The 18899-nt window shown below is 35.3% G+C and overlaps 2 protein-coding genes across 3 annotated transcripts; one reads left to right on the plus strand and one right to left on the minus strand.

Moving 5' to 3' along the window:
* Positions 1 to 4019: 4019 nt before the first annotated feature.
* Positions 4020 to 9289, plus strand: LOC103447274 (probable serine/threonine-protein kinase WNK4). 2 transcript variants are annotated; one of them, XM_029088133.2, is made up of 7 exons: positions 4020 to 4722; positions 6026 to 6291; positions 6580 to 6803; positions 6887 to 7044; positions 7122 to 7431; positions 7522 to 7842; positions 8506 to 9289. In XM_029088133.2, exons 1-7 carry the CDS (start codon positions 4663 to 4665, stop codon positions 8931 to 8933), a joined length of 1767 nt encoding a protein of 588 aa, XP_028943966.1. In that variant the 5' UTR covers positions 4020 to 4662; the 3' UTR covers positions 8934 to 9289. The 2 variants fall into 2 exon arrangements, with proteins under 2 accessions (XP_028943966.1, XP_028943967.1); XM_029088134.2 differs by having other exon boundaries at positions 4035 to 4722; positions 8512 to 9289.
* A 5780-nt stretch (positions 9290 to 15069) lies between these two features.
* Positions 15070 to 16366, minus strand: LOC103447277 (transcription repressor OFP4-like). Its single transcript, XM_008386455.3, has one exon. It carries the CDS (start codon positions 16288 to 16290, stop codon positions 15148 to 15150), a length of 1143 nt encoding a protein of 380 aa, XP_008384677.2. The 5' UTR covers positions 16291 to 16366; the 3' UTR covers positions 15070 to 15147.
* Between the last annotated feature and the right edge of the window lie 2533 nt (positions 16367 to 18899).

The raw sequence follows: 18899 nt of genomic DNA on the forward strand, positions 1-18899 counted from the left end.
AAAACAGATAAACATCGAGAGATATCAGGAAATAATACAGTAAAACAAAGGTAGGTATAAAACTGTAATTTTTTGTACCTGTTCATCCTACTTTTTGTTGTTATTTACGCACGTAAAGATTTACATGCCAAATTAATCAATGGGTACAGAGCTGCCTATATAATAATACTTAACTATAATTACCCGCACTATAATATATAACCATATATATGTATATATATATATATATATATATATGTGAAACAATCATTGTGTTTGACTGTTTTCCCGTTCGTAGTGCATGAACGTACAAGTCATGACTTGTTTCATTATAAAAAAGAAAGAAAACGGTGTGCTGTGTAAACCACATAAGCGAAAGTTTATCCATTTAAACTATGATACCATTTGTTCTTTGTTAATTTGTACACTACAACCTACAACATGTCTTCCCCATTCTCACCTGTCTGAATTAGTCCAAACGCATACTAGGGTTTTCATATATTTATCTTGTAAGTTTTATCCGCAAGTCTTTTATGATTGTAATTTATTGCATAGAATATGACGTTGAACTAACTCTTTATTTAACGATATATTAGTGACTCTATCAGTTTTAACCCAATCTCATTAAACTTATAATTCAAATACTTAACGGACTGTGTACGATATTATCAAGTATCTTGTTTTATTAGAAAAAAAAAAAGTGTGCTGAGTTACTGATCAGACATGCATTATAAAACCACAAAATGAAACATTTATTTATTTTAATTATGACATTATTGTTGTTTGCTAATTTGTACACTACAACCCACAGCAACAAGCTTCCCCAATCTTACCTGTCCTCTTTTGGATGAGTTCGTCCAAACGCAAACTAGGGTTTTCAGGTTTTAAACTGTTAGTTAGTTCTATAAAACAAGTATTTTGTAATGCATTGCAAATTACGGACCGCGAGGCGCAAGATGGCACGTCTGCATGCAAGACTGGTATGCTCAACCAAATTAAATTTTATTTTCTATAAGGTATAAAAATTCTGGTTATAAATTTCACAGACTTCATGCAGCATTTATAATTTATCTGAGACAGACACAAACAGTTATATATTGAATTGAGATCCTCTTCAAATCTTTAAGAACTAAGAGATTTGGGTTGTTAAACCGAAGAGGAAGAAATTCGGATCTTTAATTTATGTGAGTATGAACCGGTAAAATTGATTAATAAGAATTGTAAAATTTAAAATAAGTTATCTGAATTTTCTGATGCATTAGTATCGGATATAAAGATCTGGAGAGAAATGGGGACAAATATAAAGAAAAAAATCATTGAGAAAGAGAGGATAAGAATATAATAGGCAGTGGGGGGACCCAATGAAAAATTGAAAATGCATGAAAAGACAAGTGAGATAGCGATTGATTTGCCAACCCACTACTAAATAATTGGAAAAATGAGGTGGGAGGAGCCCTCAGTGGATTAACACAGCCGGAGATGAAATTTTCAAACCAAATTAAATTATACGTCACTAAAATACAAGAAAATCTAATTTATTTGACAAAAAAATGAAAGATAAAGTGAAGAGCATCAAATAATAGTTGATTAGATTGCTTTAGAAATAATAGTTGATTAGATTGCTTTAGAAATAATAGTTGATTAGAAAGCAACTACAAACAAAATTGTTAGACAAATATAAGATACATGTCTATCGACTTAAATTCTTCAATGTATTTTCTTCTTCTTGTCTCAAGGTTCTACAATTGCAGACTTGAGACTATCAAAAATTTCTTACACAGTACACAGAATGGGCCGAAACCACTCTAGGCTCTTAGTGGCTTGACTCATGCTAACTTATTAAACGTCAGGAAAGGGAGGTAGAATAAGTGAGATCAAACCAGTACCAAGACTATAAACATTATTACTTTTTACTACTATAGTAAAATGCCGTTTGCCTTTAAAATGTAATCATAAAAACAATAAAATTACTTTCGGGTCTCCAACATGAACTTTAAGAATCCTCGCAAAATTGAGGTATTCACAAGATTTTTTTTTTGGTGAACAGTATTCACAAGATCTTTGGCGTGTGCAATAGGTACCGTTTGGTACGTAGGACGGGACGGAACAGAGTGGGACGAGGCGTTCCGTCCCACGTTTGGTGCGCCTAAAACGGGTGGAACGCGCTGTTCCACGGGATGAATTTTGGGTGAATTTTCGTTCCGCCTCACCTTCTGGAACGACTTGTTCCACATTTGTGGAACACAAAATTATAATATCTCCGTCTCCTTCTTCTTCCTCCTTGTTTCCATCCAAGGGCATCTTTACTCCCTCTTCGTTCTGTCCCGTCCCGTTCCGTTCCGTTCCGTCCCGTCCCGTCTGCATGCCAAAGATACCTAATGGAACTGTCTTAACTCACTTCAAAATGATTTTTATAATGATTTTTGTTAAACTATACAAACCTGATAAAAATCATGAGTTATATAAGGCTATAGCGAATCAGTGGCCAAATTAAAATTTTAGTTTAAGAAGGGCTTAATGTCTCAATCTGAAACTCTCTCCTTATTTATAAAATTTATTTTGCATGTGATAAGCAACCAACCAATGTTATTTGGTTTTGGTATGTTGTTGTCTTCATCATTCTCTGTCTTAAACCTAAACCTCAAGCCTCTATGACTTTCTTTTTCTCTCCATCCAGTGATCTCTAGACCAAAGTCTTACTCAAAGCTCACAAGCAATAAATTGTCTAAACTCGATAAGAGCCACTCACCTCAAATCAAACTTGATGTAAGAAATTAAAGTAAAAATGTCGGATTGGGAGCTTGAGCTTACGAAAAATGTTAAAAATCATAAGCATAACACTAAACTTTTTTAGCCAAAATGGTCTTTAAGATTTGCAAAACTCCTCACTTTGGTCCATGAGATTTCAAATCATTTGGCCCATTGTTTATTAAATTGATAGTGTTTTTATCATTTTGGTCCCTATTTAATATATTTTTTTATGGAATGATAAAATGATTGATGTTGGATAAATTCAAGAACCTTTTTTATTGATTTCAATTCTCAAAGACTAAAATGATGAGTTATGCAAATCATATATACCATTTTGATTAAAAAACCAAAAATGTTAGAATGGACATGGGAGCTTCGTGATCCATTAATTGCTTCGCCTCTGTGGCCAATTCAATAAGTAAAAAAAAAAAATTATTAAGATTACCAAGACCGTCAGATTTGTTTAGCAGTGAGCGTACCTTGACAAGCGCTAAACAAACCGTGCTTTGCCTACATTTAAGCTAAACACATGTGCGCAATCAAATCTATGACTTTGAATGCATAAAAAAATACGCTTAACAACTTAAGATACAAATATCTTGCATAGATCTTATTTATATGTATTGTTTTTTATTCTTTTTTTTTTTATTTTTAATTTTTTTAATTTTTTTAATTTTTAATTTTTTTAATTTTTTTAATTTTTTATAAAAGAACTTCCAGTAGTTTCGTGTCAACTATACAATAATGATACATCATCATACATGCATGTAAGCTTAGCTTGGCTGTGGTATTTGTGTGATGTCACGGGTCATGTTGTGTCAAATTTGTTATCTTAACAAGTGATTTAATAATGATTCGATTCTTTACTTAGTCATGTCGTTTCATGTTAGATTAATAGGTCATGCAAAAAATTCTCACGCTTAATGTTGGAATTTGACAAATGATATCTCATTAGGTTCTTAACGAATGATGATAGCCACCCGACATGTCAACGGGTTATCCAATAACCACCCGACTATTTAACATGTTAACCTAAAACTCGTTATTTTTGTATTATTTTGTGTCAAATTAACGAGCCGTGTAAAACATTGACAGCCATGCATGTAACATTACCAACAGAATTTCAAACTACAAATGCAAAAAAGCCAAAGCATTTGACGCAATAAAAACAACCCAAACAGTCCCTATGGAGTTGCCGCCACCACCACCACCACCTCTCGTCACACGGGGACCACACTTATACATCTCTTCCTGTTCGGTTTCCCTGTTCTATATTTACAGCTTTTACTTCTCTCCCTTCACTTGAAAACTCAATTGCTTTGCCCACAAACAACAACAGCAACATCCCACAAAAGTGCTTTTACAATTTGGATTCCTCCCCTTTCCCACAAATGGTACTAACAAAGTGTAGCCACAGATTCTTCAAGTTTCGTACCCCATCTTCCACTACACCACAATCTCTTTGATTCTTCAAAACTTTTGACAATTTCTCAAACTGCCCCTCCCAAAAACCCACCAACCATTCCCTACTCCTCAATTCCCCAAACAAACACAACTCTCCCTTTCCAAGTTTCAAACTTTCTTTCCATTTGCCTCTGAAATTTGACATCTTTTTAAAACCCAAGTCCCAAATGGTTGCCAACAAGTACGAGGGGGTCTCTCGCGCCGTGGTAGTGGGTATGGGTTGGATTATGCTGAGGATTGACTACTCGAGGCTCTTCTGGCTCTTGTTTGGTGTCTTCTCTTATGAAAACCACGAGGGAAAGCCTCGGATTTGATTTCCCAAATTTCTCATTTAATTTTCCCACCACACCCTTTTGATAATTTTTAGCAACCTTTAATTTGTTTCTAGTAATCACCTGCTCTCTGGTTTGTTCATCAAGCAAAAGAAACAACGTTTGCTTGGGAAGTCAGTAGCTGGAATCCTCGAACATGTCGATGGCAGATAAGACTGGCTATGTTGAAATGGATCCTACTGCGAGATATGGTCGGGTATGTAATACTAATATGCATTTCACCATTATTATTATTATTTTTTTTTTGAAATTATGGACGTTACCCAGTTGCCGGAATTGATTGTTTTTGTGGTGGCTCAAAGTGTACTACTTGCTTATACATTTTTTTTTTTAAATTTATTTATTTTGTATATATATTAAAGTTGGTTACTATTTGTTTCTTGAAATTATTTAATTAAATGAATTTTGAGAACTATCTGAAAAACCATGGAAATGCTTAAACTTTGGAATCTCAGATCATCAGATATTTGAGTTTGATCAAATGGTTGGTTAGCATGGATTTCTTGCTCGCCATGACTCATGAGTAGGTGATCAATATTGTATTGTATGTGTGTGTGTATATGTATGCATGCATGCATCCATGTATGTTCTTATACACAAGTAGAATAACATTAAGTCTGGTTATAGAATTTAGATAGTTTTGAAGGATGGAATAGTTTATTTGGTCAATCTTGTTTAGTGGGTGAGTCATTGTCTAATTCATCATTAAGTACTTTAGTTTAAGCTGGAGTAATCGCCATCCGGGTGATCCCGATGACCTTGAACTCTAACCCATTAGTTCCCTAGTTTTTTATTTATTTATTTATTTTAATTTATTTTTTTATGACAGTTGGTGTAAAGAAAGATTGTTAATTTAATACAAGATGCTAAATCTTCTCTTAAATAATATTGGTTTTCAATTATGTTAGGAGTTGAGAAATTTTGGGAAATAAATTTGATTGTTTAATTTGGTGCCTCATTAGTTTAGATGTAAAACAAGCGTGGTGCTATCCACACACCAACTTTTACCCCTTACACACTCCTCTTAATTTCCAGCCGTCTGATCGAAAGAACTGAACAAGATCAATGGACAAAAATTAACAAGGGTGTGTTGGAAGTAAAATGAGGTGTGTGAATAGCACTCCCCTAAAACAAAATCAAAAGGATTTCTTGGCCAGCAAGCATCTTGGTCGAAGTTTTATTCAGTTGTGCTTATGCTATCTATATTATCTCTTAAGGGACAACCTTGTAATACTATTAGAGTGAGAACTTCAAATCCGATTATTCTCCGAATAGTACTCTTTAACTAAAAGTCAGTTCCTGACTCCTGAGCATATGGTTAATTATAGATTCAAGAGTAATTAACCATATGTTGAAAATTTCAGTGATAATAATAGTCAATGGAAATTAATAGAATGTTGAGTCAATTAATTTGTTCTGGTTTATGTATGGAAATAAATAAACGGAAATGATATTTTCGATTGCTTTTTGAAGTGACAATAGCATTTTCTTTGTGTTAGTTTGAAGAAGTTCTTGGCAAAGGAGCAATGAAAACAGTGTACAAGGCAATTGATGAGCTGCTTGGGATGGAGGTGGCATGGAATCAGGTAAAACTTAATCAAGTTCTTCGCTCACCAGAGGATTTGCAACGGCTCTACTCAGAAGTTCACCTCCTAAGCACCCTCAACCACGACTCCATAATTCGGTTCTACACCTCCTGGATCGACATTGAGCACAGAACTTTTAACTTCATTACTGAAATGTTCACATCGGGGACACTAAGAGAGTAATCTTCTTTCCAACTCCAGTATTGCTAACTCTAGTTCCTCAACTTGCATATCTTTTGAACTAGGTAAAACACTGGAAAATGGAGAAAATGTAACAATAGACCCTAATTGTAGCCTCTTCTCTCCAAAGTCGTCTCTTCGTTAAATCTATGTTAATGAGAAGGACAATGTGATCAACAGATTGGGAACCGTTGTCCTTGATACTAATTCTTAAGCATGAAATAGGATTCCTTATTCAATGCATTTGACTCAATGTATTGATAAACTACTCTATCTTTCATATGCAGGTATAGGAAGAAATATAATCAGGTAGACATCCGAGCCATAAAGAACTGGGCCCGCCAGATCCTTCGGGGTCTTGTATATCTGCATGGACATGATCCTCCAGTGATCCATAGAGATCTTAAGTGTGACAACATCTTTGCTAATGGGCACCTTGGGCAAGTCAAAATTGGTGATTTAGGGCTTGCAGCAATTCTCCGTGGTTCCCAATCTGCTCACAGTGTTATAGGTACTCGTTTATCTCCATTATTAGCACATAAATTCTGGCACTTATTTCCACTGGAAGATAATTATCTGTCTCTATACTTTTAGGCACTCCAGAGTTCATGGCACCAGAACTATATGACGAAGATTACAACGAACTAGTCGATGTCTATTCATTTGGCATGTGTGTATTAGAGATGCTTACATCTGAATACCCATATAGTGAGTGTGTCAACGCTGCACAAATCTACAAGAAAGTGACAGCGGTAAGGTGAAGTTTCGTAGTCAAGATTAATAGGTATCAGTGAACAGAACCTTACCCCTTGCTACTGTTTTTCTTCAGGGGAAGCTTCCAGGAGCATTCTACCGGATTGAAGACTTGGAAGCACAGCGATTTGTTGGCAAATGCTTGGTAAATGCTTCAAAGAGATTATCAGCTAAAGAATTATTGCTTGATCCATTTCTCGACTGTGGTAAAGATGAATCATTGCCTTTGGGAAAGCTTGGACGCCCAAAGCCATTTTTAAACGACAAAGAAATGGAGAAGCTGCAATTGAGTGATCATCCAACCAGGACTGACATGACAATCACGGGGAAGCTAAATTCTGAAGATGATACCATCTTTCTCAAAGTTCAGATCGCTGATAAAGACGGTACTATTTAACTTCCTCTGGCTGTTGTTGTCGCTCAAGTGAACTAGAGATTCAAATGGTGAACGTTTCTTCAACTGTTTTCTCATGCAGGTTCTCTTAGGAACATATATTTTCCTTTTGACGTATTAAACGATACACCATTTGATGTTGCAACGGAAATGGTCAAGGAATTGGAGATCACTGATTGGGAGCCATTTGAAATTGCTAATATGATTGAAGGGGAGATATCTGCTCTGGTACCAGATTGGAAACCTGAAGCCTACCACTCATTTAAGTATCAAGATGATGACAAAGATGGACCTCACCGTCCTTCTAACTCTCACTCCTACTCATCATCTCGCTCGTCATTATCTGGCTTGATCAATTCTCGTGGCATTAATGGAATGACAAATGGCTGTGATTTGCTCCAAGGTATGATTCATAGAACTCACTAAGTTAATTTGAACTGTGACTACTCACTATTATTTTTGGGCCTTTTACTCCTTGAACTTAAAAGCCTAATGGCTTGACTTTAGCCGTCTTTTTCTGTATGCTAGTCTTTCCTAGAAGGACATTGCCTATGGAGGCTAGTTGTAGTCCATTAGAGATCAAGGGGGCTAGTTGCAGTCCTGTTCCATTTCTTATAACACATCCTTGGTGAATAAAGGATTTAATCTGGAGTCTATAAATATGTCAAGAAACTTTACCGAACTGACCAGAACATAAATCACATGATAATATGTTGATTATGAGCTCGGGTTCATAAGTAACACCTGCAAAGGCTCAACTTTGCAATAGATATGCCCTCCAGCTGAGGCTGATTTTGGGCATATCAGAATATGTCTAAACCGCGACTAAATCTAGTTGGATGAAGGCTTGAACATTGGGATGGGTGTTTTGAGTGTGGGCCGGTTGACTATTGTTGTGTGCTACTCCTGAAGTCTGATCCACGTACATATATGATGCATTTCTAACAAAGTTTTATAGGCCAGGCCTTTAGGGCTGCATTTTCCTGCTAAAAATACTGACATGGGGATTAAGCAAAGCCCCGTCTTAAGATTTTGAGTCTTACATTTTAATTGCAAATGATTGTAGTTGCAGATGATTTGCTTGACGAGACCAGCTCACAAAGCTCATCACATTCGGTAACATCTCCCAACGTAAGTTTCATTTCTGCCAATGAGCATGGGACTAAGATGTTCCCCGCAGGAGGAGACAAACATCCCATATCAAAATGTCACAAGTCCACAAGGTTTTGTCCCGAAGAAACACGCAATGCTGGGAAGTCTATAGCGAAAAAATATTTCGAGAGATGCAAAGCTTTTCTAGCATCTGGTTCCAAGGATAAAAGGATCATGGATAGCCGAAAATTGATGAGGAATAGGTCATTAGGAGACACAAGAAGCCAACTACTACACCGGTCTGTGGTTGAAGAGGTGAATAGGAAGCGCTTGTTTAAGACGGTGGGAGCTGTGGAAACTATTGGGTTTCAAGCGCCTTGTGAGGTTTCAAAGAAGTTGTAGAACCCATTAGGTGCTGTTTGTTTTGTTATACAAGAACCACAAGAAATGAGAATGGTAAATTACGCCAGTTCCTTTTTACATTTCTCATGAGCAGTAAACTCACTAAGGGAGGAGTGGAAATTTTATTTCCCAATCTGGAGATGCAAGAAATGACAGTTTACTGTCTTGATTGCTCCTGATATGGCGGGAATAGTTGTCAAGCCACAAGCAAGGACAAAGTTATACGAATGAATTTGTGGACCACTTCAAGAATCTAGTGACTTGTATGTTGTAAAAAATTTTGTGCAGACAGATTGTAATTATGCTTCCATAATGTCTTCGATATCAGGATAAATGGCTAGTGTTAGGTTCTTAAATGTGTTGATGCCCTTTTCTTTTAGTGTTTGCCATAAAATAAATCCTATTTAGTTTAGTCTTGACAACTGATTAACGTTAATAAAACACACTTAACGAATCAAACTATATACACAGAATTTCGTCACCTATAGTACTACAACAGTTGGGTCTAGATCAGGTGTTCTAAAATGGAGTTTTGAGGGATGTAAGGAAAAGTAAAGTGCATGACAATACATGATGGGTTTGCGATATTGCCACAACTAGTATCCCGATGTAGGTAAGTTTTTATCGTTTGGAAGGAACTCAGTCCTAACCTTTACAGCTAGCAGGCTGCAAGTGCCAAATATGCCATTTTGCATTATAAGATGATGGTGAACACAGAGACTGATGTGTTTTTGGTATGAGTAGTCCCTGCCAGTATTATCTAATTCATAGTAAACACAAAGATTGATATGTTTTAGGTACGGGTTGTTTGGACGGGAACTTACACAAATTACTTGTATCCATAATGTTGAATTATTGAAGATAGGGTTTGGTAAGGTAGCAGGTTTAGGAAATGTTTCTTGATGGATGTGTTTTGCCAATTTTGGATACGTGAAGGCTGTAGACTTGTTGACATATGCAAAATCCAAACAGTCTTTACCCGGGAATCCTGGATTGCACATTTTTTGTGGGTTTGATGAATAAGAGTTTGATCATGTTCTAACTCACGAGTCCTTCTACCATACATCAATGCGTATAATATTATCTTTTAGATGGTTCGTGTCTATCTGTTTAATTCTTTTGAATAATTGAACATACATCTAGCATTTGAATTCATCAATGCATGCCATACATTGTACTCCAAAAATTTTGCTAACTTCATGCCAATTCACATACATTTGTTAGTTTTTATCCATTGATTTTCTTTAATTCATTCGATGCAAGTGCAACGGTTGAATGCTAAGAGGGGTGTGTGAGATATAAAAGTAAGTGTGTGGATAAGACCATCCTTTCAAATATTGTAATGATTGGTCCCATGTAAAATAAGGCCATGCCCTTATAATTAACTCCATTCCAAAATTACATGATTAAGATCTTTTTCATGCAACTATAATTAGGGACCCAATTGGAGTAGGCAATGAGTTGTAGTGATGAGAGGATTAGGTAGCAACAGCATGCTGTAATTGTTTGATAAATCATCATATACTTACCGCCCCATATCATGTTTTTAGTGAATCCTATGAAATGAACTCTTACAATACGAAAAAGAAATATTTAGCCAATACTTTTTCTTCAACGAGTTATTAGGAGTAAAAAATTTAAACTTAAAACGTCTTCTAATATTAAAATAAAAAATACTAGAAATTGTTTGAGTTGAAAGTAACAAAGGCCAAAGAGCAATCTACTTTTTGAAAAAGGGTCGATCAAGCGTGAGATCATGGGATTCATTCCCGGAGATGATTATGACGGTCCTCTAATGAGACTTCCTTCCTGAATTTTTTGTGGTCCTGATTGGATTTTTTTTTGCTCAGTTTTCAAATCTGGTACTTCTTTGTTCCTTCGTCCTCTTGCATGTTACGATGTGTCCAAATTCGTTATCTCGTCATGTAAAGTTTGCTTGTCATACTGCACAGTCGCAATTGTTAGAAATACCTTCTTTCTTAAAGTACGTATTACTGAGTGGTTGTATTGTAAAACTACGAGTTAAATCTTGCATATGATTTAATGAAAGGAAAATTAATGAAAATGACTTAAAAACTTTGAGTTTTAACGATAAGGACAAAATAAAAAGTAAAGTGAATAGTATCATAATTGACTTTTTAATGTAAAAATGTAGTTTTTCGTTAAAGTAAACAGTACCGAGAGTTTTTTGTTAAAGTTTCCCTTAATGAATCTTTACATGGGTGAAATTTTGTATAGAATTCGCACGAGTAAGTTGAACGTAGCATTGTAGCCAGACCCAAATAGAGAGAACCAATATTTGACAAAGTTATTTTCTCGCTCGTAGCTAGCTTAAGAGTGATTAGCAATCTAATGACTTCATATGTGGGTCGACTAGTTTTCCAAAAAGAGGAATGCTATCTACTTTTTCTTTGCCTTCCCCTATTTATTTTTTTCACTCATCACTTGACATGTGTATTTCACTAACAAATTAAATTACATAATTAATGCATTAAAAGTGTAAATTCTAATTTTCGACCTTAAAAGCATGAATTATGTACTTTAGTTTGTTAGTAGAATACATTGTCAAGTGATGAATGAAAAAGGTAGATAGGGAAAGGCAAATGAGGAAGGTAGCTACATTCTTCTTCCGAAAATGCTCTTTAGGTTATGCTAGGTTAATAATTCGATTTCATTCTAGTATTACCCAAAGTGAGTGCTAACAACATTCTCACTTGCCTTCTCATTTAAACCTTCTCACTTTTATTCATACTATTACTACGTGTGTTACACTAGCAAGCAAAGCTAAACATTTAATTATCCTAAATGTCATATGAACTTATACATCTTTTTTAAGCAATTTGTCATATCAATTTTCCAAAATAATTAATTTGTCATCTCACTTTAACTCTGTTATTCTTTCCATCCAAAATAAGCTACGTAGATTGCACACTTATTTACAAGGTTATTTTGGACGTTTCAACTCCCCACTCCCCTTCAAGATTATTTCTAAAATTTCAAAGTTATTTTAGACATTTTAGCTCCATTTTTTTTAATAGACATGAATGGCCACGTTGAATTCTCAAAACTTGGAATTAGTTAAATTCATGTTAGTGAACCTAATGTCTTTTTTAGTAGTTAACAATAAGTTTTTGAAACAAACCCGACATGTTCTTTTTACCAGCCAAATGTTTTTTGTTTGTACAAAAGAAAAGTAGAGAACTTGTAAATATGAGGTCAAAAGTCCTAAACTAATTTATTCCCACCCCATATCTATGAAAAGGTCTCAAAAGTCCGAAATAACCCTGAACACAAGTCATGTGCATTGTACATGATTTCTTTTGGATGAAAAAGGTGAGATGACAAATTAATGATTTCAGAAAATTGATATAACAAATTGCTTTAAAATTTAGTTCATGTGACAAATTAAAAAAAAAGTATAAGTTCATACGACATTTCAAAAAAAATTCCTTATATTAACAACAACAACAACAACAAAGCCTTTTCTTACTAAGTGAGGTTGACTATATGAATCCTATAACGACATTCCCTTATATTAACAAAGGAATAAAAATAGTGGGACTTTGACATGGTTATATTTTAGGTTTAAGTGCTAGTGGAGTACATATGGCATGCAAAGAAGTGAGAAGGTAAGTGAGAAATTCACCATACAAGCACGGATAAGAAATTTACTTTTATAAATTGATAACGCTAAAGAGATCAAATTTTTAAATTAAATTTGCAGACCAAATAATGCGTAACCAAGAGGAAATATGTATGTTAATCAACACTTAAGTAATAATTCAATCATCAACCACTATATTATTTGATTTATAAATTTGATCTCCTTAGTATTATCTTTTATAAATATATACCTTTTTTACAAACAAAATATAAACATTTTCTTTTTTTTAACTATGAAGCTATGTATTTATTTCCAAGATTCATAATAATTCAGTCTTTGGTGAAACATTGGTGGTTCTAAATTACCTGATTACACCCTTAAATATCAACCTATTATCACTATGAAACGATGACGGTTGTTATGTTTTGGGCAGAGTCCGTAGTCATCGGGAAGAGATCTCCTCCGGATCTCTCACACCAAAGCCACACAATCAATTAATCCGGACCCTTGAAATTTGATTCAACGGCTAAAATTATTATAAGTTTTAAATAGACCCTGTTTGTAGCCGTTGAATCAAATTTCAAGGATCCAGATTAATTGATTGTGTGGTTTTGGTGGAAGGGGATCTCTTCCCGTAGTCCTCGACCTTGATCTCCTCTGTCATCAAGAAAACAGCACAGTAACCCCAAATCTACGGAAATTAGGTTGAATTTATATCAACCCTCGTACTATATGCTTAATTGTGTGTCAAAATCAACAAGTCAAATGCATTCGGAATGATGAGTCCTTTTGCCATTTCCACCTAAACCATTCATATATAGGCCATAGGGAGCTGCCACACAATTGCAACTTAATGAGCAGTAACTGGTGGTCTGCATCACTCTTGCATTGCCCGCGGTACGTGGAATGGCATGTAGTCATGTGGAAACCCTAGCTATCACAAGTCTTGTGCGTTGTGACAACGTAGAACATTGGTACTCTATCTACATATTACGTCATTAAACTATTAATTTAAAATTGCTACTTAGTATGAATATATGTGTATCTAAATATACAAGTTCTTTGAAGTCGCCCTTTAACCTTTATTCTTATGGAGAAGAGATTCTAATAACCCCAGAAGACAGAAAACTTCAACCAGACTTCTCTATCACGTAAGAAGTTGAATAGTGGGTATTGTTCGATTAACGGGTTGTCATGTGTTATAATATATTAATTATTAATAAATACATAGAAAGAGGTTTTAGCATGATGATATATTTAACCTGTTACATGGCAAGATAGTCTATGCAGATATACAGTTCCATGACAACCACATTGTTTAAGACTTTCATTTAGTTCAATTTTTTAATATGTACAAAATAATATATACAGCAAAGTTTTCTCATCTGGCTTCTGTGCTTTTGTACAGTTTCTTTCCTTTGGATTACACTACTGCAACTCATGATCTAGTACCAACTAGTTGAGCTTGTTTCCAGAAACAAAACCTGGGGGAACAGCAATCTTTCTCAAAATTATCCAGACAAGAGCCAAGCCAAAGCCCTCAAACAGGAATACATGTTTATACTCTTTTGACATGGTAAGGCCTACCATTTTTCATGACGTTCGGACATTCAACTTTAACATTATGTCAAAACACTGTAGTTAAATTGAAACAATTAATAGTCTAGTAAATTGTGGACAGAGCTAGATGTGGCCTTTCATTCCTTAGGGAGTGAGAAGACGGGGAAAGGGTGGGTGGCCCCTTTGTTTTGAGGTAGCGCCGTTGTCACACAGCATGGGAAGGACGCGTGGCGCCGTTCTTAGTAGTAATGTGCCGGCGCAAGCGGTTCTCCTTAAGATATTCCCCAAAGCAGAATTTGTGCTCTACCTTTTGTAGGATCTTAGTAGGAAGAACCATCGGATGAGAGAGGCACCATCCAAGTGAATGAAAAAAAAAAACCAATCTACTTTGATCCACTTTTTGTTTTGTAAAAAATTAGTTATTAGTTCAATTTTTTTTGCATATTAGTGTCTCTTTGTTGTGAATTTGGTGGGCACTATATAGACGATAAGGGAACACAAAATTGTGGCCTATATAAGAGCCTCATTTTTTATTTTTTTTTTAGAAAATCTTGATAAATTTTATTAATAACAAAAAAAGATGTACACCTATTAAGGAAACATAAACCTAACCTCTTATAATACAAGAAAGAAGGATAAAAAAATACATAAAAAAGAATGGGAAACATAATCCTTACCCTTCTAGAAACAAAAAATAAAAAAATAAAAAAACAAAGAAAAGAGGAAGCGACATGAAACATAACACCTCTAAAATCAAACCTAAATGTCTAAACATGCAAAACAGAACAATCCACGTCATAAGGTTAAGAAGATCAAATCATAAAAATTAATAAAGGATGAGCAAAAAAGTATGTGTGGATATAGTTAAATATTACCTTGCTAAAAAAAATCAGTGAATCCAGTTCTTTCAACAAGCAGTACATGCATGCAGCTTTTTTGAGGTATCAAGATATTTTCTTAGAAACCCAGAAGTCAGAAAGTAGCCATCGTAATTTAAATTAAGATTATATACATGCATTGGCATTTAACAATCTAAGACAGTAAAAAATGTTACATTTTGATGCGAGCCATGTCAAACCAGATTTGCTCAAAGGCCTTGACAATGAGTTCATGATATTCCTTTGAGTTGAGTGAGAGATAGCAAGCAAGAAGGTCTTCCAAATCCTTAGCTGCCCTGATATTGTTCTCCACAATCATCTCCATCATTGAATCTCTGAAGTCCCTCTGTGGATCAACTGAGGACTTCACAACCGCAAAACTCTCTGAAAGGTGCCTGTTCTTCGACTTCAAGCACGACGATGGTGATGATGGCACACTCTTTCTACCACATGGCTGAGCTTTCTTCTTGCTTCCAAGTCTTGGAGAGTTGCCTCTAAGTCTTATGCCAGTTGAACTGGCAGAAGACTTTCGAACCGAATTCCGGGCAACTTTCCTTTGGTTACCCTTCCTAATGCTTTCCTCCTTGACAATTTTGACAGTGAGAGACCTTTGTCCTTGTATTTCCTTCACTTTTGATGAACTTCTCTTGAACTTGGTGGCCTCATCAAATTTCAGTGGCTTTGTTAAAATTGGAGGAAGCTCTACCTCTGAGATCAGATCAGAATCAAACCCATCAAGCTTCTGATCATGGATTTTTCTTGTTGAGCCTTCATTTTTCATGTCAGGAAATTTCAGGTCACATTCAAATTCTGATGGGATTAATTCGTGAAAGTCAGGCTCACTAGAACTCTCACTAGAAGAGCCAAAGTAATCGGGAGACCGAATATTTCTGTGGCGCTCATCAGTCCAAACCGAATTAATCTGAGCATGACAGTTGCAATTTGATGAGGACTTTGAGACAGATTTGTTAGGAGAAGGCTTGTAAACAGCTTTTCTTTCGGATCTTCTGGTGGATATTCTTCTGGGGTTTTCGGGAAAATGTGTGTCTGAGGCTTTTGGGTGGATAGGTGAATTGGAGAACTTGTTTTCTATGTTGGGTTGTGTAGAGAAGTAATAGGAGTATCTTCTTGTTTGAGATAGGTGGGATTTTTGGGGTGGTGAGAATTTATTTGAGGTTGATTTCTTCTGATCGGTGGAGTGATGATGGTGCTGGGAGGTGTTGTGGTTTTTGTTTCTGGTGCTGCTCATGTCTTTGAGCTTGTAAAACCAAGCATTTGGGATCATGTCTGAAAATCTGAACTTGTAATTCCCCATCAAGAATGAAACAGCTAGCTCCTCCCTCCCTCTCCCTCTCCCTCTCTCTCTCTCTCTCTCTCTCTCTCTCTCTCTCTCTCTCTCTCTCTCTCACTGACTCGTGTGTGTGTGTATGGCTCTCACTCTTAAAAGAGCTGAATGTTATGGTCTACATCGAAGGTTGAAATTGGGGTCCAATACTAGAAAAATTTAGTACGAAAGCAACATGTTACAAGTAAAATGAATATATAATTAGCAAATGGCCCTCTAACACAGTAGTGGAGAGGAGTATTGTCCTCGCACTATGGTGTGGATTCGAAACCCTTAACTCTTAAATTTAACAAATCTTTCGTTTTACAAAAACAAAAAAAAAACAAAAGAAGAAGCTCTTCATTGCTATAACTAGTGAAAAGTTAAGTTCTAACAAGGAGAAACACTTTTATGCAAAGAGTTTTATATTTAGCCCTAACTAGGGTTAATTGTTTGGTTTGTATTACTTGGCACAGTCCAATTAGTTCACTGTTTATGCATGGTGATATCTTGCAAACACCAAGCAATGATCGCTGTGATTAGGTAGTGCATCTTAAGCTTGAAGGAGTCTAATTTCTATATTATTTATACATAGAATATATGATACGATATCGTTTTTACTCTTTACCATAAACAATGAAGAATATAATTAGAGCTTGATTTATTTGATGCTTTCAGGCTCCTGCATATATATATATATACCCCAAATGCGTTGTTGTCCCCTTCTTTTACATTTTATCTCATCTGGATCCTCCTCCTTTTGTTTACCTAAAGCAGCCAACATTAATCATGATTCTAGTAACAGCTAAGACCCATCTGTCTACTAAGTGCTGTATATCTTCCCATAATTTCTTGCTTTACAAATGATGATATTCCACGCCTTTTCCAAAGTGCTTAATTTCCACAAGGCCCGCAGGCTCTCAAAGCTAAGGCTGGATAACCACTGGCTGCTAGTTATGGCATAATTGTTTTCAGTATTTAAACGTTTAAAAAATTATTGTATGATATTGAAATATTGTTATACGATAATATCTAATCTACGTACCTAATATAAAATAGTAAACAGCATGGATAACCTATGAGTTTATACTATAGGATATCATGTCAATCCAATATAATTATAATACTGATACAATGTCAATCCAATATAAATATGTTCAGTTGCTCACGTTTCATGAGTTATTTCTTACAGTTTATGTTTGTGGAGGAGCTCACAATAGACTAACGTTAACGGTAAGAATTTGGGCTCGGTATTGGCGATTATTTTCTTCTCGTCCTTGGTTTAGACTAATGCTTCAATCTCTTCTTTACACACTAGGGACCGCAAGCGTGTAATTGATAGATATGGATTGAAACTGAACCTCATATATTACAAGAGAAAATGTTTAGAATAAATCTTCAATTGATAAAAGAAAAAACTTTGCATGTGCTTATAAGTAGTTGAGTTATTTTCTATATTGTCAATTGGTTTTATGGAGGAACCTAACTTTCTTCACAATGTTAGAGCAGGTTGTTTTACGTGTGAAGAACAATGGTCACACGTGCTCCACGTCACCCGAGTTGTGTTGTCCACATGTTAGACTCGAAAATTCACCACATATGGAGGGCATATTGAGAATGAAGCCCAAATTGATAAGAGGAGGGACGTTGCATTTGCTTATAAGTAATTGAATTGCTCCCCATATCGCCCAATTGATTTTATGGTAAAACTCAACTTTCTTCAAAGAAGAAGAGTGATGAATTTCATATATACATATGTGACATAAACCCTAAAGTTACATTTAAGAAAAGACCTAACAACTAACATGATATCGACTAATACGTGAAGAGTAAAATGAATGTGTGAGCATTGGGATATTAAATGATAGAGACAATGAAATAGGAACAAAGTGACTTTGTGACAAGTGACATTAGCTCAAGACAGAGATATGAAAATAAGTCCCGACAGACAAACATTATTTTCATCCCCAAAATTGTAAGATTAGTTTTTCCTTCATGTCAAATCCTCTCGATTTGAAAAATTATTTATGTATACTTTCAACATACTTTGAATGTAGTTGTTTATCCATTTTATCCAACCCCAAGATATCAAATGAGATTGTAAGAAGTCATTCATACTTGTTTGTAAATTGTGCAAGTCGCAGTTTTACACGTACTGATATACATAAACATGTTACTAAAACCACAAACATAAAAGTTTACACACACGTATTAAACTTCAGTTAGTATGTTAAAACGGCAATTACTCCTTACATGTAAAAAATCGAATTAATTTTCGTACATACCAAGAAAAACAGAAAACAATCGGGACCAGGAGGATCAATGGTCCCAACTTTTGAATTATGAGACACCTCTCGACAAACCATTCTACTATTTCTTTTTTCTTTTTCTTTCCCTCGTGGTCGTGGGTTTGTTAATAGGCCCGTAAAATGGGTCAGATCTAGCCCAACTCAATTATTAGTCCTGAAAGGTCCAAATTTACCTGGCTACCATTTCAGCCCATGGATTAGTTGGGCTAGACCGGACTATGCTAACACTAGGCACCCTATTATTGGCAGCCAATAATATTTTTATTTTTTTGTTAGTTTTTAAAATTGGTT

Source organism: Malus domestica, chromosome 11, assembly GCF_042453785.1.
Source record: "Malus domestica chromosome 11, GDT2T_hap1".
Classification (NCBI taxonomy): domain Eukaryota; kingdom Viridiplantae; phylum Streptophyta; class Magnoliopsida; order Rosales; family Rosaceae; genus Malus; species Malus domestica.